Source organism: Gigantopelta aegis, chromosome 8 (assembly GCF_016097555.1).
Source record: "Gigantopelta aegis isolate Gae_Host chromosome 8, Gae_host_genome, whole genome shotgun sequence".
Taxonomy (NCBI): Eukaryota; Metazoa; Mollusca; class Gastropoda; order Neomphalida; family Peltospiridae; genus Gigantopelta; species Gigantopelta aegis.
Window position 1 is genome coordinate 14275433 of NC_054706.1, and position 25967 is coordinate 14301399.

At 37.5% G+C, this 25967-nt stretch overlaps 1 protein-coding gene across 1 annotated transcript in view; it reads left to right on the forward strand.

Moving 5' to 3' along the window:
• Window positions 1-2824: 2824 nt before the first annotated feature.
• The window catches only part of LOC121378404 (wings apart-like protein homolog), a 45143-nt gene continuing 22000 nt past the window's right edge, over window positions 2825-25967 (forward strand). The window contains 9 exon segments of the mRNA XM_041506559.1: window positions 2825-3209; window positions 7920-9696; window positions 9698-9943; window positions 11225-11287; window positions 13600-13779; window positions 15885-16021; window positions 19549-19660; window positions 22354-22599; window positions 23203-23314. Of these exon segments, the coding sequence (XP_041362493.1) occupies window positions 7924-9696; window positions 9698-9943; window positions 11225-11287; window positions 13600-13779; window positions 15885-16021; window positions 19549-19660; window positions 22354-22599; window positions 23203-23314 (2869 nt within the window). The 5' untranslated portion in view covers window positions 2825-3209; window positions 7920-7923.

The following is a 25967-nucleotide window of genomic DNA, read 5'->3' on the forward strand; positions in this document are numbered from 1 at the left end:
AGCTGTTCATTGATTGAAATGCAGGAAATTCATCTGAGTTTGTAAAAATGTTGTTAATACGAAAATGTGTTTCGTCCAAATTGTAATGCTGCATAGTTTGCATAACCTGTTGTTTCTTGGTATATTATGGTATCGACCTCTTTCAATTTTAAGGCGATGTGCACAAATTTTTATTTTTGTGAGATGTCTTAAATTACAGTTGTTAAGTTTTCTCGGATATGTTGCAAGTCTATATGGCTGTGCAATATACTTGTAATATATGTTTTTCAGAATTGTTCAGTTTCTGTAGATAATGTCTGTAGTTATGTTGTAATTTTTCAAGTATTATTTTCTTTAGTGTTTTTGGTTTCTTTAGAATAACGCTGATTTCTGTTATATCAATATTGTTTTTATTTCTTGAGCATGTTAATTACGTAGTTGTGGAAACTGTCTTTGTCATTCTTGTTGAGCAGTTTGCCGTATTGGACTGCATCATATAATAAAGTACGTTTTTGTGGTATGTTTTCTAGATGTGACCTGTAACTTAAGATTTTTTTGATTTTTTTTTCAGTTTTTAATGGATATCGGCCTAGCTCACTCACATGCGATATTTGTTGTATTTTGTCCTACTTGTAAGTTGTATTTCCAGAATTTCGTACGCACTTTTTTAAAAGGTTCCGTTTCCAATATATCTAAGAGCTTGTCTAGGTTATGTGCCTTTGTTTTGTTATTAAGTTCTGTACCCCAGATTTCGCAGTTGTAGGGCAAGATCGGTTTGATTGGTGAATCGAATAGTTTGTTATATATATATATATTCTAGCATACCACATGACCTTGGAATCACCGCAATGTCATACTGGTTAACCAAATATCCCCAACTTTTGCCAGAACGAATTTCGAAGTCTTTAATTGTAGAAAGCATAAAATATATATTGGAAAACAATATATTTTACTTTGATGGGAAACACTACAAACAGATTAAAGGGACGGCAATGGGTACCAAAATGGCACCAAGCTATGCCACACTGACTTTAGGTTACCTAGAACAAATATTAGAAACTAAAATTACAAATATATTTGGATCAGACTTTCAGCTATATTTCAAGAAGAACTGGAAACGTTTTCTTGATGATTGTTTCATACTGTGGCCTTTGTCCAAACACTGTTTGGAATTATTTCACGAGTTACTTAACACACTGAATAGTAACATAAACTTTACTATGGAAACAGACGCAAAGAAAATTCCTTTTCTAGACACTTTAGTAATCAAATGTGGACGCATAATAGAAACTGATATATTTTACAAACCAACTGATAGCAAACAGTACCTTTCTTTCTCATCCTGTCATCCGAGTCATACGAGAAGAAGTATACCATATAACCTAGCACGGCGTATCTGTATGATTGTGTCAAATATACAAACACGTGACCAAGTCTCCGGGAACTCAACATGTATCTTAAAACGCGAGGTTATCCAAAACAGCTAATATCAGATAGTATCGAAAAGGCGGTAGTATTAGATAGAAAATATCTTTTAAAACCAAAACAAAAATCGTTTCAGCGAAAAGGCCACTGGCATTTGTATCCACCCATAACCCGCAGAACCCCGATATATATAAAAAGATCTCGTCAGAATTGCACATTTTAAAACAAAATGAAAAAATGTCATCCATACTAGACTCTATTTCAATTATAAATAGTAAGAGACAAAGCAAAAACTTGAAACACATACTGACAAAAGCACGATTTGAATCTACAACAGTAGAACATAAATGCAGTGTCAAAAAGTGTAACCGAAGTAACTGTGGTACATGCCAACATATTTTAGAAGGCACACATATAGAATTCAACCACAAAGGTTTATTTTGGGTACACAGGGATATGGATTGTTCCGTTAACAATGTTATTTATGTAATTACATGCCAAGGTTGCAAAGAACAATACATTGGCCATACCAATCAGCTGAGAGCCAGAGTACGCGTACACAAACAGCAAATAAAACAACCTGAAACAAGATGCATACCCTTGAGTTCACATTTAAATATATGTGCAGCACAAAAAGATATTAAATTCACCATTTTCCCATTTTATCACATAGATACCAATGATGAAATGAAAAGAAAGACAAAGGAAATGTATTTTATTAGAAAGTTTTGTCCACTTCTTAATGCTCTTCGTTAGATAAAAGCAACAATGACGTAATTAAATCAATCCCCTTCTACTACAGTAACGTCATAATATGTATGACGTCATATTTAGCAGTTATTTGGCAGATCCTTTCTGAAGATAACATTGAAACATGTAAAAGGATCATTATTTCTTTAAATAGTTTTTTAAAATACATATATACTGTACACTTGTTTTCTTTTTCTTTTATCATTTATATATATAGCAATATCATACTCTATATATATATATATATATATATATATATATATATATACATATACATATATATATATATATATACATATACATATACATATACATATACATATATATATATATATATATATATGGGGTTGTGGCAGTAAACCAGAGATAGATTTCTGAAGACTAAATAGGGTTTTAAGTCCTTTGGTTGCCAGGTCTGTTTTGGTCGTACCCAAGTCTCTTCTTTCTTATATACAGCCGTTGCGCTTGTAGCTGATCGACATAAGCGTCACAGACACCGTTAACAATACGTCACAGTATAATAGATTTCCATCGCGCTGGGTTTTTTTTTAAATTATTTGTATTAAACATATGGCATTGGTGACCTGGTCATCACCTAGGAGCAGACAGCAGACATGATGTTCTTACCAACGGGTGTGTAAGAAAATGCGATATTCTTTCATTCTGTAAATGCGGTAGGTCGCAGTTATTGGAAAATGTATCCCCTATTTTAAACTTTTGTGTGAAGAACTGACATGGCCTCTGACATGACTTTAGTTTTATCGACGCGATAAATGTGAAATTAGAAAAATCCAAAATCCAAAATGGGAAACAACCCTTTTAATTTAAACTAAGGTTTTAAAAGTTATCTCCCATCAATATCAGATGCGAAACTGTGCCTTGAAATTCGTAAAGGACTCACGTTATTTAGCGTTCTGCGCTTGCGCTGTTTGTCCAAAACCTTTCACACAGGAAAAATGGCGGTCAACGCGAAGTATTTGTGTTATTGTTGCTGTATTTTTTGTCTGTTGTAGTTTATTGTTGCTCAGAATCAAACGATACACGTCAGACATTTGGTAGGTAATGTGGCTGACACCTGTGAATAAGTCTATATTTTAATGCTTGTTTGCTTTTACTAATTTTCACGAATAAGTTTTGTCCGTCGTTTGTCATAAGAATTTTCAACATTTGAGTAGAAACTAAGAAAGGAATGGTTGTTGTTTTCTGATTTTAATTTAGTTATGGAATTTGTATTTACCTAACGTTTTTGTGAACAACATATTTTGATCACTGCATAATATTAATAAACTGTTACTTTACAGGAGTGGATATTTATTTTTATTTTTTATTTTATTTTCTACAGGAATAGGCCTGGAAAAATATCCGCCCGGTCCCCCCCTCCCCTAACCCTAACCTTAATCCCAACCCCAACCCTAACCCTAACCACTAACCCTAACCCCTAACCCTAACCCTAACCACTAACCCTAACCCCTAACCCTAACTAAAAATAACGGAGGGGACCGGGCGGATATTATACCATTTTAAAATTGGGCTTTTAAAAACTAAACCGTGCATTGTAGACTGTTGACGTAACAACATGTTTGTTTAGAAGTCAACTAGTTATCAGCAGTAGTGCAGAGATGCCAACCATTACGAATTTAGAGGAATCATTATGAATTTAAAGCACAGATTCCGCTATTACGATTGTATTGTTAGAAATTCCGATCAGAGAAATGGAGCTTTTTCCCGCTTTAAACTTAAGAATTTTAAACTTCATGAACTTATGAAGAGGTTCATTGCAAAATGCGATAAATGCCACTATACACACCCAATCCTAAAACGTTTTATTCCAAACCACCATAAACACTATACCTGTTTCTCAGACAATCGTATCGCGTTTTGCTGAAAACTGAATTTGAACTTGTGTTTGTCTATGTATGAACAGTGTCAGAGTGATGTTCACACAATGGTTTTTAATAGGGCGTTTATCATGTTTTGCGATGAAACTCTTCATATATATATATATATATATATTATATATATATATATATGAATATATATGTGTGTGTGTATATATATATATATATATATATATATATATATATATATATATATATATATATATATATATATATATATACTCTTCAAAAGAAGAAACGCAAAACCACATTGTCGTAACATTTGGAGAATTTGATTTAATTATTGAATGGTGAGTCCGATAATTACCAAATGTTGCAGGATTGTTCACAATTCACTCTAGTCCATTGTGAGTAAGTGATAGGACACACCACCAAGGTCAAGGTCATCTGGAGTCAATACCGGTTGTGGCCTCCGCGTGTGTTGACAACTGCCTGACACCGCCTGCCCATTGAAGCAACCAGAGTACGGATGACGTCCCGGGGGATGGTGGCCCACTCGGCCTGCAAGGCTGCTGCCAGCTCGGGCAGGGTCTGGGGCTGTGGTTGTCGCTGTCGGAGGCGTCGGTCCAACTCGTCCCATAGATGCTCAATTGGGTTCAAATCCGGTGATATCGATGGCCAAGGAAGGACATTAATGTTGTTGTTCTGTAGGAAAGCCGTTGTGAGACGTGCTGTGTGAGGCCTGGCGTTGTCATGTTGGAACACTGCGTTGGCGTTGGCCATAACTGGAACGATGTGTGGCCGGAGGATCTGGTCAATGTAGCCCTGTGCATTCAGGTTGCCCTGCACGTGGACCAGGTTAGTTCTGCCAGTGTGTGAGATGGCTGCCCACACCATGACACTACCCCCGCCGAATCTGTCCACTTCCTGCACGCAGTTTGCCGCATAACGTTCACCACGACGCCTATACACGCGACATCTTCCATCATGACGTCGGAGCAGAAATCGGGACTCGTCACTGAACCACACCTGTCTCCATCGCAGTTGAGGCCATTGTCGATGAATCTGGCACCACTGCAGTCGGAGTCGACGGTGTTGTGGTGTTAAGATGACACCTCGAACTGGACGTCTGGCACGAATTCCTACCTCACGTAGGCGGTTCCGTACGGTCTGGTCGGATATCCTGCGCAAACCTGGTATTGCTGCGGCTGTAGAGGTGGCAGTAGTCAATCGTTCCCGAAGGTGGCGTACCCGGATGTAGCGGTCCTGCCCGGGGGTAGTGACCCGTGGTCGACCGGATCTAGGGAGGTCACGTGTTGATCCATGTTGCTGGTAACGGTCCCACAGTCTGGAGATGGTGCTTGGGGACACATGGAATGCCCTGGCAACGGCTGTTCTGGATTCGCCTGCGTCTAGTCGGCCGATGGCATTGTTTCTCTGCGGTTCACTGAGACGTGGCATGTCCTGGATTGTCAACTGTCGGCCAGATACAGAGGCCAGGCAAGCGAACACCCTGCACTTTTATACTGTCGGTGTTCATGTTGCACGTGCAGACAAAGCACGTGCAGTGGTGACATGGTTTGCACGTGGCTGCGTTTTTGCGAATATTCACATTTTGGAACTTTATTGTACAGTAGCTACGTTTTATCGAATGTAACCGTGGGAATGTGTTTGGGGCATGCAATGACCTTATATTCACAAAGCATGAACCGGTAGGAAACATAAAATCGGAGTTATAACCCATTTGTACCCTTTTGCGTTTCTTTTTTTGAAGAGTATATATATATGAACACATGAAAACAAAATTTAGTCTCTGAAAACATCCATATATCTTAACATAACCAATTGCATAAATAATCACCCAAACAAAACCCAACTTTCTACAGTATATTTGAAACATAATGTTGCATGCTTTTCATGCCCAGCAAAAAAAATATCGAAATCACGTTTTCCAGGACCTACGAAATTCACCCTTGCAATAATGGTATTAAAATGAACCAGGATACTGGTAGGGTATGCATTTGATAGAAAACCACCAAAAGAATGCCACGACTTACTGTAGAACAACACGAGCGGGCCATAGGCATGATACAAATGGGGGCATCTAACGCTCATGTCGCAAGGATGTTTGGATGTTCCACAGTTGCTGTTGGTAACCTGATAAATTGATACCAACAGACAGGTAGACCACGTGCCACAACTCAACGGGATGACCGATACCTACGAACATTACACCTACGTAATCGTTTTCTGACGGTGACATCATCAGCGGCAACAGCATTCGGCCACCATGTGAGTAGACACACCGTGTCAAGAAGATTATGTGCTGCTGGTATCAGAGCCTACAGACCCTACCGTGGGACCACATTGACAGACCAACAACGTCGGCTCAAATTACGATGGGCCAGGCATATGAGGCGTTGGCTGATTCGTGATTGGCGAAGGGTTCTCTTTTCTGATGAGATTAGGTTCTGCCTGTTCCGTGGGGATGGGAGAATAAGAGTGTATCGGCATAGAGGAGAACGTACAGAATTTTTTTTTTAAACATGACTTACACGACATATAGGACATATACTGAATAATAAGTATGAGGTGCGATCAAAAGGTTCTGATACTAAACCTCTAAAGCAGCAAAAATCGTGCCGGATCTAATTTTGGCCGCCGTCCCCTTCAAAGTAGCCACCTTGTGCAGCGATACACTGCTACCAGCGCTTCTGCCATGCTTGGAATGCCCCCTGGAAGTCACATTCTTTAAGCAAGTCAACACACAATTTCATCGACATTTTTGGGGTTTGCTCGTAGATGGTCGCCCTGACCTCTCGTTATCCTCCAGTGACATTCTTAAAGCGAGAATGCCACTCAAAACACCTCGGCTCATTGTTTTATTGCTGTAGGCTTGCTTAAGCATTTCAAGGGTCTCCGTTGCTGATTTCCCAAGAATTTGATGTTTGCTCTCTGCTCAAGTTTCAGGTCCATAGTGAAATCGCAAATAAGCAAGTACACATGGTCACAAAAATGCATGTAACACAGATCCTGATGTTGCACATGCAACGTCACGTGGCATACTGAATAACAGATGTCACTGCTCACTCCTGCTGTGCACACGTGCATGACCATGTCGCACTCAGTTCGTTCGCAACAGTAACACGTCTCGGAACTTTTTGATCGCACCTTGTACATTTTAGCATATACTATATTATCATAAACAGCGAGATTAAAAACAAAATCGTTTGACTGAAATGTCAAAATGTAATTGGCGAATACATATTTAGACTGGGGGGAGAAATTGAAGATTAGTGAAAAAAAAATGTATAAACTATACAATGATAGAAATATTCTGTGTACTTTGAAGATAAAAGAAATATGGTGGTTTTAGCTGTATTTTGAAAAGTACTGAAAGTATTTGGGGTGGGACAGTTATTTTGAAAACTTTTTATGTCAGTCCACATGTTTATTTGAATTTTTAAAAATAATTTTAATTGAGTATTCAGCTATGTTGCACATGTATTTTTTGCCATATGTATTATAGTAATACATTTGATAATTTTCACTTGTCCATACCAAAAATTCACTGGCCGGAATCAAGGTCTAATGGATTTGTCGAACCCTGAATTACAGAGTGCTAATTAGTATTCAGCAGTTGATGTTTTTTTTTTTTTTGCAGCCAATGCAAATGCAGCCTCCTTTGCTATCTTTTTTCATGCTTACGATTATGCATCTCGGAACTATGTACAAGTAAAGATTTACCGTCTCTGAACATGAAAGTTTTAGAGATTGCTACAATTCTAAAATGTAGTAGTTGCTAAACTATTTTATATGGATTATCTATTATTGCAATAGTTCCAAATTAAAATATCCCTGTAATTGCATGCAGAATTGCTGTTTAATTGTTGTATTGATTGAATGTTTTGTGTTGTTGTTTTTCAGAATTATGAGTACTGGTGCCACAAGTTCATCGAGGCGTCTTGCAGTGCGAACATATGGAAGGTCCAAGGAAAGCACCAGTCGTGCTTTTGATGAGGCAGTTGCTCCCAAGCCAGCTCACATCAAGGCTGCCACAACTCACACAAAGTGGGGCAAGACCAACTTCATTGCCCTCAGGGAAAGTCAGAGACTGAAAGGTGAGGTGCTTGAAGGCAGCCGCAAAGTAAAGCAGACAAAGAATGTCGGTGATCCATTCAGCTTCGACGAGGACGCCAGCAAACGGAACAGTCCCGTTAAGAAGCAGACGGCTAATGCAAACATCATGGGCAACACACGTCTGCCTGGAACTCGGATCATGACGAGGAGTGCAGAGGTGAAAAAAGATGTCACGGTCATTGAAGATTTAGGTGACAGTAGTGTTAAAAAGGATGATGATGACGATCCTGAAGTTATGTTCAATTTTGAATCAAAAGTATCCAAAACATATTCCCGTGCTCCATTCAACAGTAAACCAGAACCAAAGAAACAGAGTACTGATCCCAAATGTAAAGAATCTGTTAAAGATTTCGGTTTTGGGGATTTGTCCGATGAAGAAGAGGTCAGTCAAAGAAGTAATGTACTTCACAAGATGCAAATCGTAGAGCATTCCATTAGACATTCACAGTGTGATTACCAGTCGAAACCTCCATCTTCGAAGCAAGTGGACGACAACTCCGATGACGATATATTTCCTGTCCAGTTCATGAAAAAACCTCAAAAAACGTATGGTAGCCGATACTCATCCTTCGACACATCATCATCGTCTTCTTTCACCTCATCGCCTGTGGTTGAAACCGTGGATGTGTTTGACGATGTCAGCCACAAGACATCCACTGTGTCCAAGAGTCCTCGGAAGAGGGTGTCAAAGTACAATGACCCTGTCCTGCTGGAGGAGTACAAGAAACAGTATGCGCTTTCAAAAGGCCTGACTGGCGATACTCTGTATAAGTTGGACAACAGCGTCGTCATATCAAAGGCCGAGATTCCGTCAGGTAACCAGAAAGGAAAGACTGTCATAGTCGTGTGCAAACCAAAAATGTCCGGCAAGAAGGAGAAGAAGGATGTGCAATCGAAGTATTTCCGGATGAGCCAGGACTTCAGTCAGTTCCGATCAAATCTCATTGCCGATGTTGTGCACAGCATAGGCGATTCGGCCCCCAAAGGTGATGCAGATGTGTCGATGGAGGATGGTGATACTGACAGGAGTCAGAGTCAGAATGACTGTGTGAAATCTTCTAGTTCTCAAGACAGTGCCCCTCGGCCCGAGTCAAATAATTTAGCATCACACAGAAATAAACATTCTGTTAATCCATCACCTAGAAATAGTGCTGCTTCATCGTCACAGAAACAAATCTCTCGATCAAAGAACACTCAGGATAGTGTCAAATATGTGCCTAGTAGTAGTTCTCAAGAATCTGTTATTGCTTCTGATCCAGAAGCTCCTGTATTGGAGAAAGTTGTGACATTAAAAACGGAAAGTGATAGCTATGCAAGTGAGGGCAGACGAACGCCCACCATTAGTAGTGGTGGTAAGAAGTATAAGATATTCAAGTCACGAGGGCCACCAAAACCGCAATATATTGAGTATGCTTTGCCCGAGGATTCTATGCCAGACTCGCCAGAACCTCCCGTTCTGTCGCCAGTTTGTGAATCGACACCCCTTGACATAAGCGAACAGTCTGAGGAACAAATGGAGTTGTCGGCCACTGAAAAAGTCAGTGCAAGTGAGGTGGATGATTTCGGAGACCGTGGAAGATGTCGTTCCGTCGAAGCGACAGAAAGTTGAGGGGGAATGTGAGGGGGACTCTCAGGGAAATCCGTCGGATGGGTCCCTGTGTTCGCACGAAGACTCTCCCTCATCCATCAGCGGCAGCCAGCAGTCTGAGCCCGAGCATCCCAAGTCGAGGAGGTTCTTCAAGTCAAAGAGCTCCAAGAGTAGCCTCGGGGTGTCAGACCTTCGCAGACGCGTTCTCCAGAGTCCAGGCAAAGTTAGTGTAACTTTTAATAGGCACACAGCCCTCTGAAAATTGTGAGAAGTGTCATTTTGTTAGTACGTCGCTCGCTCAAATCTGGTATTGCATAACCCATTTTTCATTTCCGCATAAAATTTAGAATACCATCAGGGATTTATCCAGGTGTTCTGTGGGTATGAACATAGGCCCCTTACCAAAAGAAAGTGGAACTGAAAAGCTAATTTTTTTAATTTTAAAAATTCCAAAATATATATTTAATTATGTCTGTTCCAATAAATTAATTCAACAGTGGTGTACATACTGCATCATTCAGTGGCCTGAAAAAAATATACCAAGTATAATTTACTCGCGCTAATTTTTTCAAACCCATGATAAATGGGAGTAGCAAAAAATCAGGACTTCTAGATCATGGTAGCCCCACTCCCATAGCTAGTGATATTCAGTGGTGGGCTAGTAAATAACTACTATCGCCATGTCCGATGGCTAGTGAAAAGAAAACTTGTCAAATGCTGTATTTAAGTCATTTTTTAGATATTAATATCCTCCCAACCCCACCCCCCAAATCTAAGGGTTTTTAAGCGCCTAACTCCCTCTTTAGGTGACATAGCCTATTATTACTATTAGTAAAATTGTATTTACTTAAAGTAGGGCTATTGGATTTTAAATCATTTCTAGTAAATTTTAAAAATCACTGATCATATGGCTAATTGATTTTTATAAAATTCTAGAAGACCTGAAAAAATCCTGGATAAACCTCTGACCATTTACACGATGGGATAAGCGAAACTAAAGTAGACACACATATAGTTTATGCAGATCTTAATTATTAGGAGCCAGGGTACAATCAGTATACAGATTTTTGCCTCGGAACTTAATTTCTGAGTTGACATCCATTGATTCACAGGTGACATACTTATCTCTATTTTGGTGGTCCAAATGATGTTTCATTGCATCATATATTGAGGCTTTGTGTGAATGGTAAACCTCTGTGTACTATACATGATATTATACCTCACCAGTGTGTTCACTACCAGGTATAATAATGCAGTCATTTTTAGTTAAATAGTGTTTCACATTTTCAAGTGTCTTTTCTTTTCTTTTTTTACTTTTTTCTTCTTTTTTTGGTCTATATGTAGTTGATGTCACAATAATGCTATTTCATCTATAAGGCCATCATAAAATATACTCTAGATTTTCATAAAAGTATTTTCGGGACATGGCTCAGCTTTATTTTGCTTATGGCAAACTCTTGTGTTCGTGTCAATTCATTCTTTATTTACGTCCATTTTGTTTCAGTCACCTTCCAAGGCTGTGTACAATGCAAGATCGTGGCAGGAAACTGACAATGATGCCAAAGAGGTTTGTACAAGTGATGATAACAATAAAACTGTAAGAGATGAAGTTGCACTGTTTGTGAGTGGTGCACATATTTCTTTTACCTAGATTCGTGAATTACATTTGCATAACTGCTGCATTACATAACACTAACTCAGTGGCTGACATTTCAAAGGTATTTTAAACAAAACAATTTTAAAATGAAGTATTTTTCAATTTGGCTACAGGTGTGCTGTGCATCAAGCATTCAAAAATCAGTCTGGAACAGTACAGTAAAGTTCTGTTAAAGGTAGACTAAACTCCAACAAGAGCCTTATGTGTTGGAAAGATGCATACCCGGACCACCAACACATACTGACACTTTAACAAATGAAAAACGCATAATTTTAGAGTTAATAAAAAACCATGATTATTCCTGCTAACTGGGGGCAGCCATTTTGTTTCATTTGTGTGGTATAGCTTGGGGCGAAGTGACGTCCAACTTCTTTATTAACGACAAGGTGCTTTGCTTTCATCAACCTGACTTGTAAAACCACACAAATGACTTGATAGTATAATAAACTATTAAACTAAATATATTTCAATTTGCATCAGTATAACGAAATGGAGTTGTAGAATTTTTTCTTTTAAAAAATGCATATTATTAGGCCTATTGGTAGGATACATTCAAGTAAAAACAACCACTCACAAGACCCAAGTGATCCTTTTCTTTGGGACTAAGTAATTGGTCAGTTTTGTGATTTTAGATGGGGAAAGTCTACTTAATCGAAGGTTTTACAGAATTACTTAAAGTAATAAAGCAGGACGGCAGGTAAAGTCCATTACGATTTGAGGTTATCACACAATACCCTGTGATCTTAATAAAAGGGTATTGTGGGCACACACGTCTTTTTAGTGTTCTAGCCACAGTGTCTGGGGACCGTCTAAATATACACCTGCCAATCAAGAACCATAGGTACAGGCCATGGAAAGAAAAGACCAATTAACCAAGAAAACACTGACTATTATTTCAATACGTGGTTTAATTTATATACAAAACATAATATAGTTATTTAAACACTTTGACAATGGTGGTTTATTTTGTATTGAAAAACAAACCACATATACACAATGCTGTGTTACTGGGATGGATATTATTACAGAACATTGCGATGCATCCGCAAAAATCTGGTATGGTTTCTTTCTTCAGTTCAAAGACTAATTCCTGACATGACACGTTAGGTATTACGTAACCACCAGCTTGCCAGAGGGCGTATTCACTGGGATGGTACAAAATGGCTGTGCCCGTTATATATAATAGCCGTCACATTTAACCGTTTTATTAATTAACTATACGATTATACTTGTTGATATTAAGCAATAATATGCATTATGTATCGTTGAATATGCATACCAGTCCAAAAGCCTTGCTTTAGCATTCCTTTAATGCTAAAGTTTGCAATTTTATATTTTAGAATGTAACAGTTCACCAAATAACCAGTAGTAGGCTGTTAGTGTGAACTTAAAAGTTGGGTAAGCAACATATGAACAGACTGGTGATTTGCACGAAATATTGTGCACTTATTGGTAGAGTTGTACCTCAGGAGCCATGTTGGATCTACTTGCTGTTTCTGTGTGAAACAGTTTCTGCATGCCAATCCAGGACTTAACCTGTTCATTGCTATATTTGCCAAGTGGTAATTTGTATTTCTTACAATGTTGGTGAGAACACCATAAGTTATTTTTGGTAACACATAGTGTTAACACACATATGTGCGATAACATTTTAAAGACATATGACTGGCTGCTCCTAGGTGATGACCAGGTCACCAATGCCATACCATCCAATGAAAAAAGAACCGCATTGTCGAATTCGATCAGTCCGATACATACAAGTTAACCTGAAATAGACTTGTCTGTGACAAGTTAACCTGAAATAGACTTGTCTGTGACAAGTTAACTATAAGCGCTAGGACCATACATAGGTTTTAGTTGAAAAAAGTGTTCAAAGTTATTTTAAATCTGAAGATATGTAAGAAATATAATACTACATTTGTGTCCGTTAGATACCACTTATCTTACAACTCATTGTTTAAAAACTGTATCCAACAAGCGAAAACTCGTAAGATAAGCAGTATGTAACTGCCACTCATGTAGTATTCTCTATATACAATATGACTATAACATTTATTATTTGGCTAATAAAATATATCTACATTAGCGTCTTTTGAATAATTTTCAAGCATAAAATCTGTATATCTGAAAATTGTCTAAAACAAAATCCTGTTCAGTGTGAGTCCTGGGACCACTTGTTCTCCTCCAGAGGTTAGCGTCTAATGCCTTTTATTTATTTTCAGACTTCAGTCAATGCATCACACGGCCGACCGAAAAAAGACTCAAAATCAAAATATTCTTCTGATGACTTCGGTGATGACAGTTTTTCAGATGAGCTGAAAGTAAGCCGCAAAGTTCACTGGCAGGGACGCGGAGGAGAAGACGCGTACACATCACTGCGAGTCAGCAGAGAACACAGACAGGTATATAACTATAAATAGCACATTCGTCACAAGTTGTTTTTAATAATAATAATAAATTCTTTATTTAGTGAGGGACCGGCCTCGGTGGCGTCGTTGTTAGGCCATCAGTCTACAGGCTGGTAGGTACTGGGTTCGGATCCCAGTCGAGGCATGGGATTTTTAATCCAGATACAGACTCAAAACCCTGAGTGAGTGCTCCGCAAGGCTCAATGGGTAGGTGTAAACCACTTACACCGACCAGTGATCCATAACTGGTTCAACAAAGGCCATGGTTTGTGCTATCCTGCCTGTGGGAAGTGCAAATAAAAGATCCCTTGCTGCTAATTGGAAAGAATAGCCCATGTAGTGGCAACAGCGGGTTTCCTCTCAAAATCTGTGGTCCTTAACCATATGTCTGACGCTATATAACTGTAAGTAAAATGTGTTGAGTGTGTCGTTAAATAAAACATTTCTTTCTTTCTTTCTTTATTTAGTGAGGGTAACACAGTTAGCAAAAGCTAATCTTCTCTGAGGCCCTCAGTTACAAACAATACAGAATTACAATACATACATTTATGAACAAATAGAAAATACATATATGGCAATAAACATATGGACAAATGATATTATTTTAGAAAATATTTCTTGAGTCTATATTTAAAAACAGCAGTATTTGGCAGTGATCGGATAGCTTTAGGTAATTGATTCCAAAATACTGGTCCAGAGTAACTGAAAAGTTTTTTTGATATTTTTCATATTAAAAAACAAGAGTAGCGAATTTTATTTTTCCTATAACACTTGTAAAATAACATTTTAATTTGATATTTAGTAAATAAAAATTCCGAAGTCACCTCACTGGTAATATAACATCATCGCGATTAGTACAAATATAGTTTGACATCACACAGTTTAATTAAATTTCATCAAAACATTACGCTCAGGGATACAATTCGTGTTGGATGTAAACATATGACCCACAGACATCAAAATATTATTAACCGAGTTAATAATGGTAAATATTAAATGGGTTTATGACATGGATATTATGGGTAAGTTATAGGATAATAGTTTTTATTGCCCACCTGGTAAATACTTGGTAATTCCCACAGGAAATGCCTTTATTCATACTATAGAATTTATTACACATTATTTATTTCTGAGCCGATTGTTTCCTAAATTGTAAACAAAAATAGTTTGCTGTTTGTTTGTCTTTTCTAAAACACTTTTACTTTTCTTACAAAAAAAACATGTTTTTATAGGAGGATGGGATGGACAATAGGTTTATCATAAAATTGTATGTAATTGTGTGGTACAAAAGGTGTCAATTTCATATCAACACAATCCAACCAAACCGGCAGTGATTTTGTTGGTTCAGTTTTTTCTGCGCTGATAATGTGCCTGCTCCAAGGCAGCAGAAAGTTAAGTAAATATTGATTTACACAATTATTAAATTGCTAACATTTAATTAAACATGTAAAATATGCCATCATCTGTGGACCATACAGTGCTGTATCACAAATTACAATAACTGACCAGTCAAATGAGCAAAACTAACATTCTATAAAAAATGTTTTAGATTTGTCAGTACAGCCATTTTTTTAAACACCGTTAACGTTGATTCTAGTCTTCAAAATGCAAACCATTAATGTGGTCCACCCATGTGTAATAATCTGGACAATGTCCTTAGATGTTACTGAAATTGTTGTGCAGCCATTTTTACATATAAGATTAATCGTAATCAAAAGATAATTGATATTTCTGAAAATAAGTATATCCAATGCTGTTATTCTGAAGTAAGTTTTTCCTACTGTTTGTTTCTTGTTTCTGCTGTATTAATTTTTAGTCCCCTACCGGTCTAACTGGAAGGGCCTATACATTTTGTCTCAATCTTTTCGTCCATCTGTCTTATGTATAGTTTTCCAGACTTTTTTTCTTTCGCTGCAGTGCTTCACATTATTGAGCTAAAATTACGGTAGAATTACAGATCATGCTCAACTTTTGTGGTGATTTCACCCTTTTTGACAGAATTATGGCCCTTGAATTTAGGAGATGCAAAAATGTGTGTGGCCTGGTAGGGGACACGTGTTGGTTTAACAGTTCTCTGAGAATTGGTGTTTATGTTTCAGTTGTTCACGGTGGTGCGTAACGTGAAGCAAGCGTTCGAGGTTCAGGAGAGTGGGGAGACGCAGGAGTTCACGGACGATGTCGAGTATCTGTTGGACGGGCTCCGGAATACAGAACCAGTCTCCATCCGATGCTTAAGGTTCCAGCTCTTGTTACACATTCTTTTAGAGCTCGGTCGGTTTCGGATCGATCCCCATCAGTGGGCCCTTTGAGCTATTTCTCGTTCCAGCCAGTTCGCCATGAATGGTATATCAAAGGCCATAGTATGTGTCATCCCGTCTGTTGGATAGTACATATAAAAGATCGCTTGCTATTAATGTAAATATTTAGACCCCGCGAAGTTAAAAAAAATAATACCATTTTACTATTGTCACACACTGTAAAACTGATGATTGGCCCATGTGCAGTACTGTTGGCAAACGCGTTGTATCGTATTTACCGGGGCTACAATCAGCCAGACCGAGTGGAAAAATGTCTGCTAGACTGGATTATACGCTTCACAGTAAACCAAATACTTCGTGAACGTTAGCGAAACGTTTGCTGGCTGAACTTGGGACTGGTTTACTGCTTAGTCTATTGCGCCTGCACAGACGGGACAGGTTTTTTTTTTTTTCAGAAGTAAGTTCAGCCAGCAGTTTGTCGCTAACGCTCATCTTGGAAGACTGATTTTTACGCTACACATTAAACCGAATGACCACTTCGGGAACCAGTCAAAATATGTTTGCAAACGGCTGGCTGAACGTTGCAATGTTACTTTATTTCCACTGTGTCATGCGCATACTTCACATTGCAGACGATGTTAGACTGTCAAAGCGGTGACACAAATAAATGTTTACGTTTTGTTGACACTAAGCCCCGTTGAATAAAACAGTGCAGTCAATTATGCTTTATGTAGTTGTCATAGTTGTAACCTTTGCTCCGATTTTTTGCTACTAATATGAAGGCCTACTTTGATTTAACAACAAATAGCAACGCACAACGCCAGTCAATTTTTGGACCCTTGTTTTGGTTTCTTTCAAAGTAAATTAAAATGGACCGAATGGTAATTTTTTTTTATATGATATATTTGACAAAAGGTACTTATTAATTTTTTTCATCTTTTAAAACTTAAAAAATTAATATTTTGTCAAAATTTTTGAAAAAGTAAAAAATAAACGGCGTGGTCTGCCTGTTATGGTAATTTGTCACAACTTGTCTTATTTAAATTGTTAATTAGGCCTACATATTGTATTCTGTAACGGAAATGAAACGGAATTTACAAAAACATGAAATGGAAAATAGCTTTTTTTGAAACGGAAAACCACTGGGTCTAAATATTTAACGGGTTTCCTCTCTAACGGGCCTTTCCCCAGGATTTTGTTTAAGGCGCTTACATATTTAGCATCATTATAACAAAAATTAAGCCAAACGAAGTGGGGTAGTGGGTTGAAAACAATTAAGTGTTTGCCTTCAATCCATCAAATCATGTTTGGAGGGTGGGGGGGGGTTGTTGGAGGTTTTTTGGGGGGTTAAAACTTTTTTTAAAATAACCCATCAATTCCACACACACACACACACACACACACACCCCCAACAATTTCATAATTTGCGCCATGTTGTTGCTGTTGATTTCAGCGTCATGTTAAATGCTTGTTGTGATTTCTGCTTGTAAAATACCTCAGCTAAGAATGCTGACTTCACAGTATATTCATTTATAAAAAAACAAAACAAAAAACGTTAATAAAATAAAATTTTACGGTCTTTTTAAAATCCAGGTAACTTATTAAATGTCACCTCACAGTTTTATAAATATATATCTAGCATTATCTAACAAATATGATTGTTGTAAACTAATTCAGTGTACGTGTAACTGCAATTCGTATAAATACTGCATGTTCATTTCCCGCGATCTGCATGCGTGCTCATGACCATAGGTACAAAATTAACAAAGACAAAGGAAATAACCGAAACTGCAGTTAGCGCGAGCCTTGGATATTTTCAATATGTGTTTTGGGAAGGGGATGTTGGGATAGAAATTACTGATTGCCAACTTAACTGTACTATTAAAAAGTGCTTCACCTATTGTTTATTGAGTTAAATAGTACAGTTGATTCTGTCAATGGGCATCTTCTTTCATCGGCCTTGAAGCTTGATTGCTTGGCATGGGAATCCCGTTACGCGTAAGTGCCTTCCTGACAGATTAGCGGTCCCAGTAGATGTGGTAAAATTACCAAACACCAATTGTGAGCAGACGACTGGTCCATTGTTAAGTAATTAGGAAGTGTTTTACCTGTCATAGTGATTAGGTATGCTGATATACTGGTACACAAGTTGTTTGCAAGAGGTAGTCGACTGTCACACTCGTACCTGTGATAATTGTTTTTCTAAAGTACTTCAAATCAAGGCGTAGCGGCAATTGATTTAAGGCGCTTCCACGCCGTCAAATCGCTTACTTTACGGACCAGGCGTGTCGGGCAGCTACGCCTAACGGCCCTGGGGAAACCCCTGTCTAAGATTATATGTCAAAATTACCAAATGTTTGGCATCCAATAGCCTATGATTAATTAATCAATGTGCTCTAGTGATGTTGTTAAACAAAATAAACTTTTTTCATTTGTAGTGGTGTCATTAAAACGTTAAAGTTAAGTTTGTTTTGTTTAAGGACACCACTAGAGCACATTGATTTTTATAATCATCGGCTATTGGATGTCAAACATTTGGTAATTTTAACATATAGTCTAAAACATGCTACATTGTTCCAGTAGTAGTGAGGGATCTTTTATATGCACCATCCCACAGACAGATAGCACATACCACAGCCATTGATATACCAGTTGTGGTGCACTGGCTGGAACGAGAAATAACCCAATGGGACCACCAGTGGTGTTAAACAAAATAACTTTATTAATTGCTACTTCACACACAATGAGATATTATCAGTTTAGGTTTAGTTGTTCTTTCCTTACATAAACAAGATTCTTACAGGGACACCCCCTCCCTCCTTCCCAACCATGTGTAAAATTCTTCCGTGTTTTAGTTATTTCTGGAATATCTGATTGTGATCCGATCTTGCGTGAGTCGTTGTGGTACCATATCTATGTGAATAGTAATGATGAATGGTGGGTTTATGCCAGCAGATGGAATTAAAGGTCATCTGGGTATTAGATAAGATTGGTTTTGCTCAGATCTGCTGCTGATGATGAGCAGAGACAGGCCTCTGGGAATTTAAAATTTGCTTAATCCATTTATGGGTCGTACAAAAACAAATTCTGGTAACTCATTTTGTTTTTGTTTAACCTGTCATGATCATGAGTGACATGCAAACGAAACTATCATTCTCGCAATTTTCAGAGGCTTGAGAAACCAGTAAGATCTAATGTCCCAAAGAAAACGTTAAATTTTTAATATGAATTTAAACTAGCATACAATTTTTTCTTCGTGATTATTGTATTAAAGAAATGGATTTACTTCACATGATGAAATGCAGCTTATTGTATCCAACAAAAACAAAAAACTTCTCACTTTTTTGTCATTAGTACTGGTAAGACAAACACAATTTACTGAGTTAAAGTCTTTGATCACTGTGAGGCAAGTTGATCACAGTAAATTTGTACTCTTTAATACTAGATTATCATTTGTAGTGGGAATGCTGCCATATTGGATTAACATGCTATTTTTCATCGACAGTTGTATTCAGATGGCGACGAAGTGTACAATGCCAGCATTCAGAATGCACCTCCGAGCTCACGGTACAGTCACCAAGATCTTCACCCTGCTGCATGACGCCTGTACAGACCCTGTGAGTATAATCCTGTACAGTAATAACAGGGCTAGCTTTGAGTGAGCAGAACATTGTGCCAAATTTTCTATTGGATTTCCAAAACAAAATGTCAATTATTACATGAAATTATTTCTCACAAGTTAAAATAAAATTTGTCAGCTGCTTTCAAAAGTTTGCAACTTGTAAATTTGGTATATGCCAGAGCTAGTCCTGAATAATATAGGTGAGTACATTGATGCTCCACCATTGATGGATCCAACGGCAAAATCACAGCCAGTCTGGCCATTTTTTTTTTCAATTTTTTTTTTTCTTAATACATGTATTTATTACCAAAGAGATTAAATATATAGGCCCATAGTCTATGGCCTGTGGCATAGGAACAATATCTGGATGTGACTATATATACGAAGGCTGTGTCTATAGCCTCCACTAACGAGGGCTGGCTATATTCACAGAAAAAATGTATATAGGCGTTAAATAAATACATATATTTGATTGATCCATATTCCCGAACCATTTGGAACAGGAGGATACATACTAAGTACTGTACAGTGCATTTGCTGAACAGGGGAGAGGGTGGGGGAGTATATGAATTTAGCGAACCCTTTCACGGATTTAGTGGGCCTTGTTTCTCTAAATATGCGTTATAAATGAAACTTACATTCATTTGGAATACCAAACCTAGTTATTGTATGATCCAAAATATTTTAATTGAACTACAATCGAGGGAATTCCATGATATGCTTCTTTTTTAAAATTTGAAACTCTTCCTGTGATGAAACATGGAAAAACAGACTCGTAGTGATGAGGCTATATATATGACAACTGTATAATGTATTTTTGGATTTTATATAAACGATCACCGTGTATAGAGACTTGGCAAATGAGGGCCGGCTATATACATGGCAAATAATAAAAAATATATTATTTCATGACGAAAATAACTGCTAATATGTTGAAATAAAATAATAAACAGTCGGAACATGAACTCGCCATTTATTACTATTATTATTATTATTAGGTGCGTGTGCAAATTATTTTGAGTATTTTGGTTTTAATGTATAGCGTAAAAAAAACAGTGTCCTGTTGCATGTTTTGTCGTCCAAAGGTTGGCTAATTATTACTTAACCCACTTGAATCCAGTCCTACGTGCAGGTAGTAGTAAGTAGCAGGTAGTAAGTAGTAGGCGGTTGTTACAAAAACATTATATAAATTTAGAGGGGGACCCGATAGTGGTCTCAGCTTTAGTAGTAGCCTATAAGAAAATTTATTTTGAGTTTTATTGCTCCTTGCAATTTTGAGCATTTGAAATGTGTCTAAATACAACAAAATAACCTTTTAGTCATATTTATTTACGATAAAATTAACTTTTTTAAAAAATTTACGTAAGCAGCCTCAAAATTGCAATCAGTGAAAAATTATTAAGTTCAAGCCCTGTTGTTAGTTTGTATAATGTCCGTAGTTTCTCTTTCAGTTAATCTACCTCAGCCACTGATAATTTATAATTGTTATTTTTATTTATTTATTCATCATCATCATAATTTTTTGTTAGTACTGTAGGGTCAATATGACGCTATTCATATACAGTGTTTGAGATAAAAAAAATTGGCCAGTATCCCAGTTGGATACTAACATTTCAAAATCTGGTAATCCACCTGAGAATTTAGTATTATATGGCATCCCGGTGGGATACTGGGTTCTTGAAGTCTGGTATCCAAAATTAAATTCTGGTATCCCCGGGATATCGGGATACCGTTAATCTCGAACACTGATATATCTATGGAAAACGTACACAAAAGGGTCCGCTAAATTCATATACTCCCCCACCCCCTCCCCTGTTCAGAAAATGCACTGTTTGTACAGTACTTAGTATGTATTCCTCATGTTCCAGATGGTTCGGTAATATGGATCAATCAAATACATGTACTTATTTACTGCCTATATACATTTTTGCTGTGAATATAGCCAGCCCTCGTTAATGGAGGCTATAGACACGGCCTTCGTATATATAGTCACATCGTATATAAACACCATCTAGTTCAGAGTATTCTTTATAAATGTAACAATTCCTATCCCAAGTCAGCTGTTACGGCATATTTTGGTGTTTGTAGACTTGACACCTGTTAGCCTCTAACAAAGGATGGAAATGTTTTATTTAACAACGCACTCAACACATATGGTTAAGGACCACACAGATATTTAGAGAGGAAACCCACTTCATGGGCTACTCTTTTCGATTAGCAGCAAGGGATCTTTTATATGCACCATCCCACAAATAGGATAGCACATACCACAGCCTTTGATATACCATTCGTGGTGCACTGGCTGGAGCGAGAAATAACCCAATGGGTCCACTGACGGTTATCGATCCCAAACGGACCGTGCATCAAGCGAACGCTTTACCACTGGGTTACATCCTGCCCCTAGCCTCTAACAATCGGCACAACCCGTTTACATGTTACACAGAAATAAATTAAGGTAACCTATTTTCTTTTTGCTTAACCCATTATGTCCCATGTAAATGGTGCCCTAAATTTCATGCGAATAAAAACTTTTTACGTAAAATTAAATTTGCACTTGCAACACACGAACAAAATTATCATTCTCATATTTTTTCAAGTTATGTTATTCTTGAATTGGGTTTGGAGGGATGTTGGAAATACGGTACACTGACTTTATAAGTGATAATGTTTTTATTCGAATATTTTCAGAGTCTTGCCCTGAGTACAGCGGCCATGATGTATATGTTGAGTCGAGATCGACTGAACATGGATCTAGAGACGGACAGCCTCAATCTGATGTTACGACTACTCGAGTTCGATTCAGAAAAGGAGACATTTTCCCAGCTGAACCCAGATGAGGTCAAAGAACTTGAGAAAACAAAAACGAGGGTGCAAGACCTTATTAAAGACTTGAAGCATGAAGAAACCTCAAATTTTGAGACTGACACTATATCTGTGTGTACAATTTAATCTGTGTTTTCTTCTGAATTATCCCCTGCAAATAGATTTGTGGAGGATATCAAAATGGGGACCGTCTTGATGGATAATTATTCTGGAACAGCAAAACCATTAAAGATAACTTCACAAAATGTGAACATATTAATCTAGGGCTTTAGTAGTATCTTTGCTATTAGGGAGTTTTCATATTTTATATATTTTCTTTTACCATAATATCTTGTTAGTTTTAAAAGTTATGACTCAGTAATGTTTAAGGTCCATAGATCCTTTAATAAAATAAAATGTACTGTTATTCTTTTGAAAATATCATGCTGCTATGGATGTTGCCATAACACTTATATGAATTGCCGTAGGTCAGGGATTTTACTAATGGCACTTGTTTTGCTGGTGAATAAAAAAAACAAAAATGAGTTATCGTTTGAAGAGATAACGTTTAGTTTTTATATTTGTTGCAAACATTAATAGTTTTAAAATTGCCGTTTACAAGCTCAAAATAGTCATATTGTGTCCAAATAAATTGTTTCAAAATTGGTGTAGATGACAAATTCTGAAGTTCAAGTCATGCCATTTAATTTTTTGTTTTATTGATGTGTGTTTCAGACTGGTTACCTAGCGATGGAATCCTTGTTGAGTTTAACTTCGAGACGAGCTGGAGAGTGGTTCAAAGAGGAGTTGAGAACGCAAGGAGCCCTTGACCACATAGTTGACATGGGTTTGTGAACCTATTGCCTTGTTTCTTCCTTCTTCTCGCTGGGTGAAAATTAAAGTAGGGCGGCCACGCGGCACCACATCCTTTAAAAAAAAGGGTGTGTGGGGAGAGCTTGGTTACCATATTGTGTGTTGTCGACTTTGTGGAAAGACATACTCCTTGTTTTGCCTACAATTTTTTTTTGCCTACAAAATACAAGCCGATTTGTCTTTTAATTGAACCGGAGATGTTGTTGGTCTGACAATCATGGGCAGTTCCGGTTTTGCTGATCCGATCAGGGTTTTAATACTATTATTTTAATAAAGATTTCAAGATATACGAAAAACAATAAAGGTGTTTGTAAAGTGATCCCCTAATGTCGGATCAGTGTTCTCGCTGCTCTATTTAAGCGGGGCGCCCCGTCCCGCTATTCCATTTTGCAGCCCTCCGTTCACGTTCTCCACCTTCCTTTATTTTTGTTTTCCCCTCTATTTTCCAGCACCTATCTCCGCTATTTCCAAATGCACACTTTTTTCCACACAGAAAAAACAACGATCAGTCTGCACACTGGACATCAAAGGAAACAAGATGCGTTGTGTACGAAAAAGGAATTGACGAAACATTTACAACAGTTACCATAACATAATTTAACAGTATTTTTAACAGCCTCTATTTTGTCCCATATCTGTATCCATTTGTATGTTTAATAGACACAATAAAAGTTATATTTTATTTGAGCAATGAAATTTTTTTTACGGATTCGGCAATCTCCGAATGAAATAACCCTCACATATTTGGCGCCAAACTTGTCACGTGATCAAAACGGTCATTCTGTCTTTTGTTTCCACTAACTATCGTCTGATATTTTGTCCTCCATTGCAGATATAAATTGGTTGTAACTGATGATTTTTACTTTCTGTCATTTCTGTTATTCTGTTTATTCAGCAGTTCTTTGTAAAATATTGTAAACTTTTCATTTTGGGGGGATATGAACGCTTATCAAAACAACAGAAGTGGTAGTGTTTATCATTAAAATCATTTATCTTGAGTGCCAAATAATATATACACCGCCTTTACAAAAACAAAACTGGCGATATTTTATCACAGCGATCGATTCATTCAATGAAGATGGAAATAACAAAAAATATATCCGACATTAGGGGATCACTTTACAAATATCTTTATGTTTTTCGTATATCTTGAAATCTTTATTAAAAATAATAATATTAAAACTCTGATTGGTTCAGCAAAACCGGAACTGTCCGTGAATGTCAGACCGATATCATCTTCAGTTCATTTAAAAGACGAGTGCTTGTATTTTGTATTTACTTTTTGTACTTTTTTGTAGCCAAAATAAGGAGTATGTCTTTTCACAAGTGTCATGGGGATCCTATAATACCAGTAACTGAATGAAACACGATTATCAAAATATCTCTCCTAACTGTATATCTATTAGATCTCTCTGTAACGGGCGGTTATATCCTAGTGGCTCGTCTCTAGGTATGATCAGAGATACGATCTTATATAAAATATGTATAATATAGCACGTTTAGTTCACTAGAAAAAACAACAAAAACACGATACACTTTGGAATCTGTATTAACCTATGCTGACAAATGTACTGCCGCAGTAGTTAATTAACAACAACAAATAATAACAACCCAGAACTGATCACTTAATTAGTTAATCTCTAGGTGTCTAGTTTACACAATATTCTAATCACTTCACCGTGACACAACACCCACACGTGTGATAATTGAGAAACGCTTCCAGGGGAACTTAATTAATAAAGGAATTACAACTCTATTCCTAACTGGTTAATTTTTAATTAACCCTTAACTACTCATTCAGTAACCTGTGATAATTGAGAAACGCTGCCAGGGGAACTTAATTAATAAAGGAATTACAACTCTATTCCTAACTGGTTAATTTTTAATTAACCCGTAACTACTCATTCAGTAACCTTGTAACACAGAATTAATACTGGTACCAATCACAATAAAGACAATAACCTACAGTTTACCTAGGTCCTCTAGGATGACTGGTTAAGCTTTAAATATATTAGACAGTGAGCCTACAGTTTACTGCGTCAGATTACCGGCAGCACCGTCTAAATAATATTGGTATAATACAGTATTAAAATATTTAAAGTCACGTCAATCACAGAGCAGAAAAATATATTTACCACGCCCGGACTGAACTTAAATATTTCGTTTCCGTGTCCGTTTCCCCTGCAGCCTTCCTATGTTTCTCCCTGATATCTCTAAAACCCTAGCTATTTATTATAGAATTCCAGTATCGCTTGGGGGTACATCGCGGCACCGAATACCTACAAGTGATATTTCCACAGCGACCAAGACGACAATTTTGCTTAGATGGCCAGACTTACTGTCGCCAATCGCGGAGGTATTACGTAACTACTGGCCACATGGCCTCCGTACCTGGGCTGGGTGTGTATTAGAAAGTACAGATCGACGACCGTCGTGCAGAGGTATTACGTAACAAGGTACCCACCTGAGCTTAAGTGCATATTGAGACTGCACACGGCCCTCTAAAACAATTAATATCGCCACAGGCGAAAACAAAATTAAGAGCATGTTCCGTCACAACAAGTCTACCAACACACAACAATATGGTAACCAAACTTGACCCCCCCCCCCCCCCTTTTTTTTTTTGG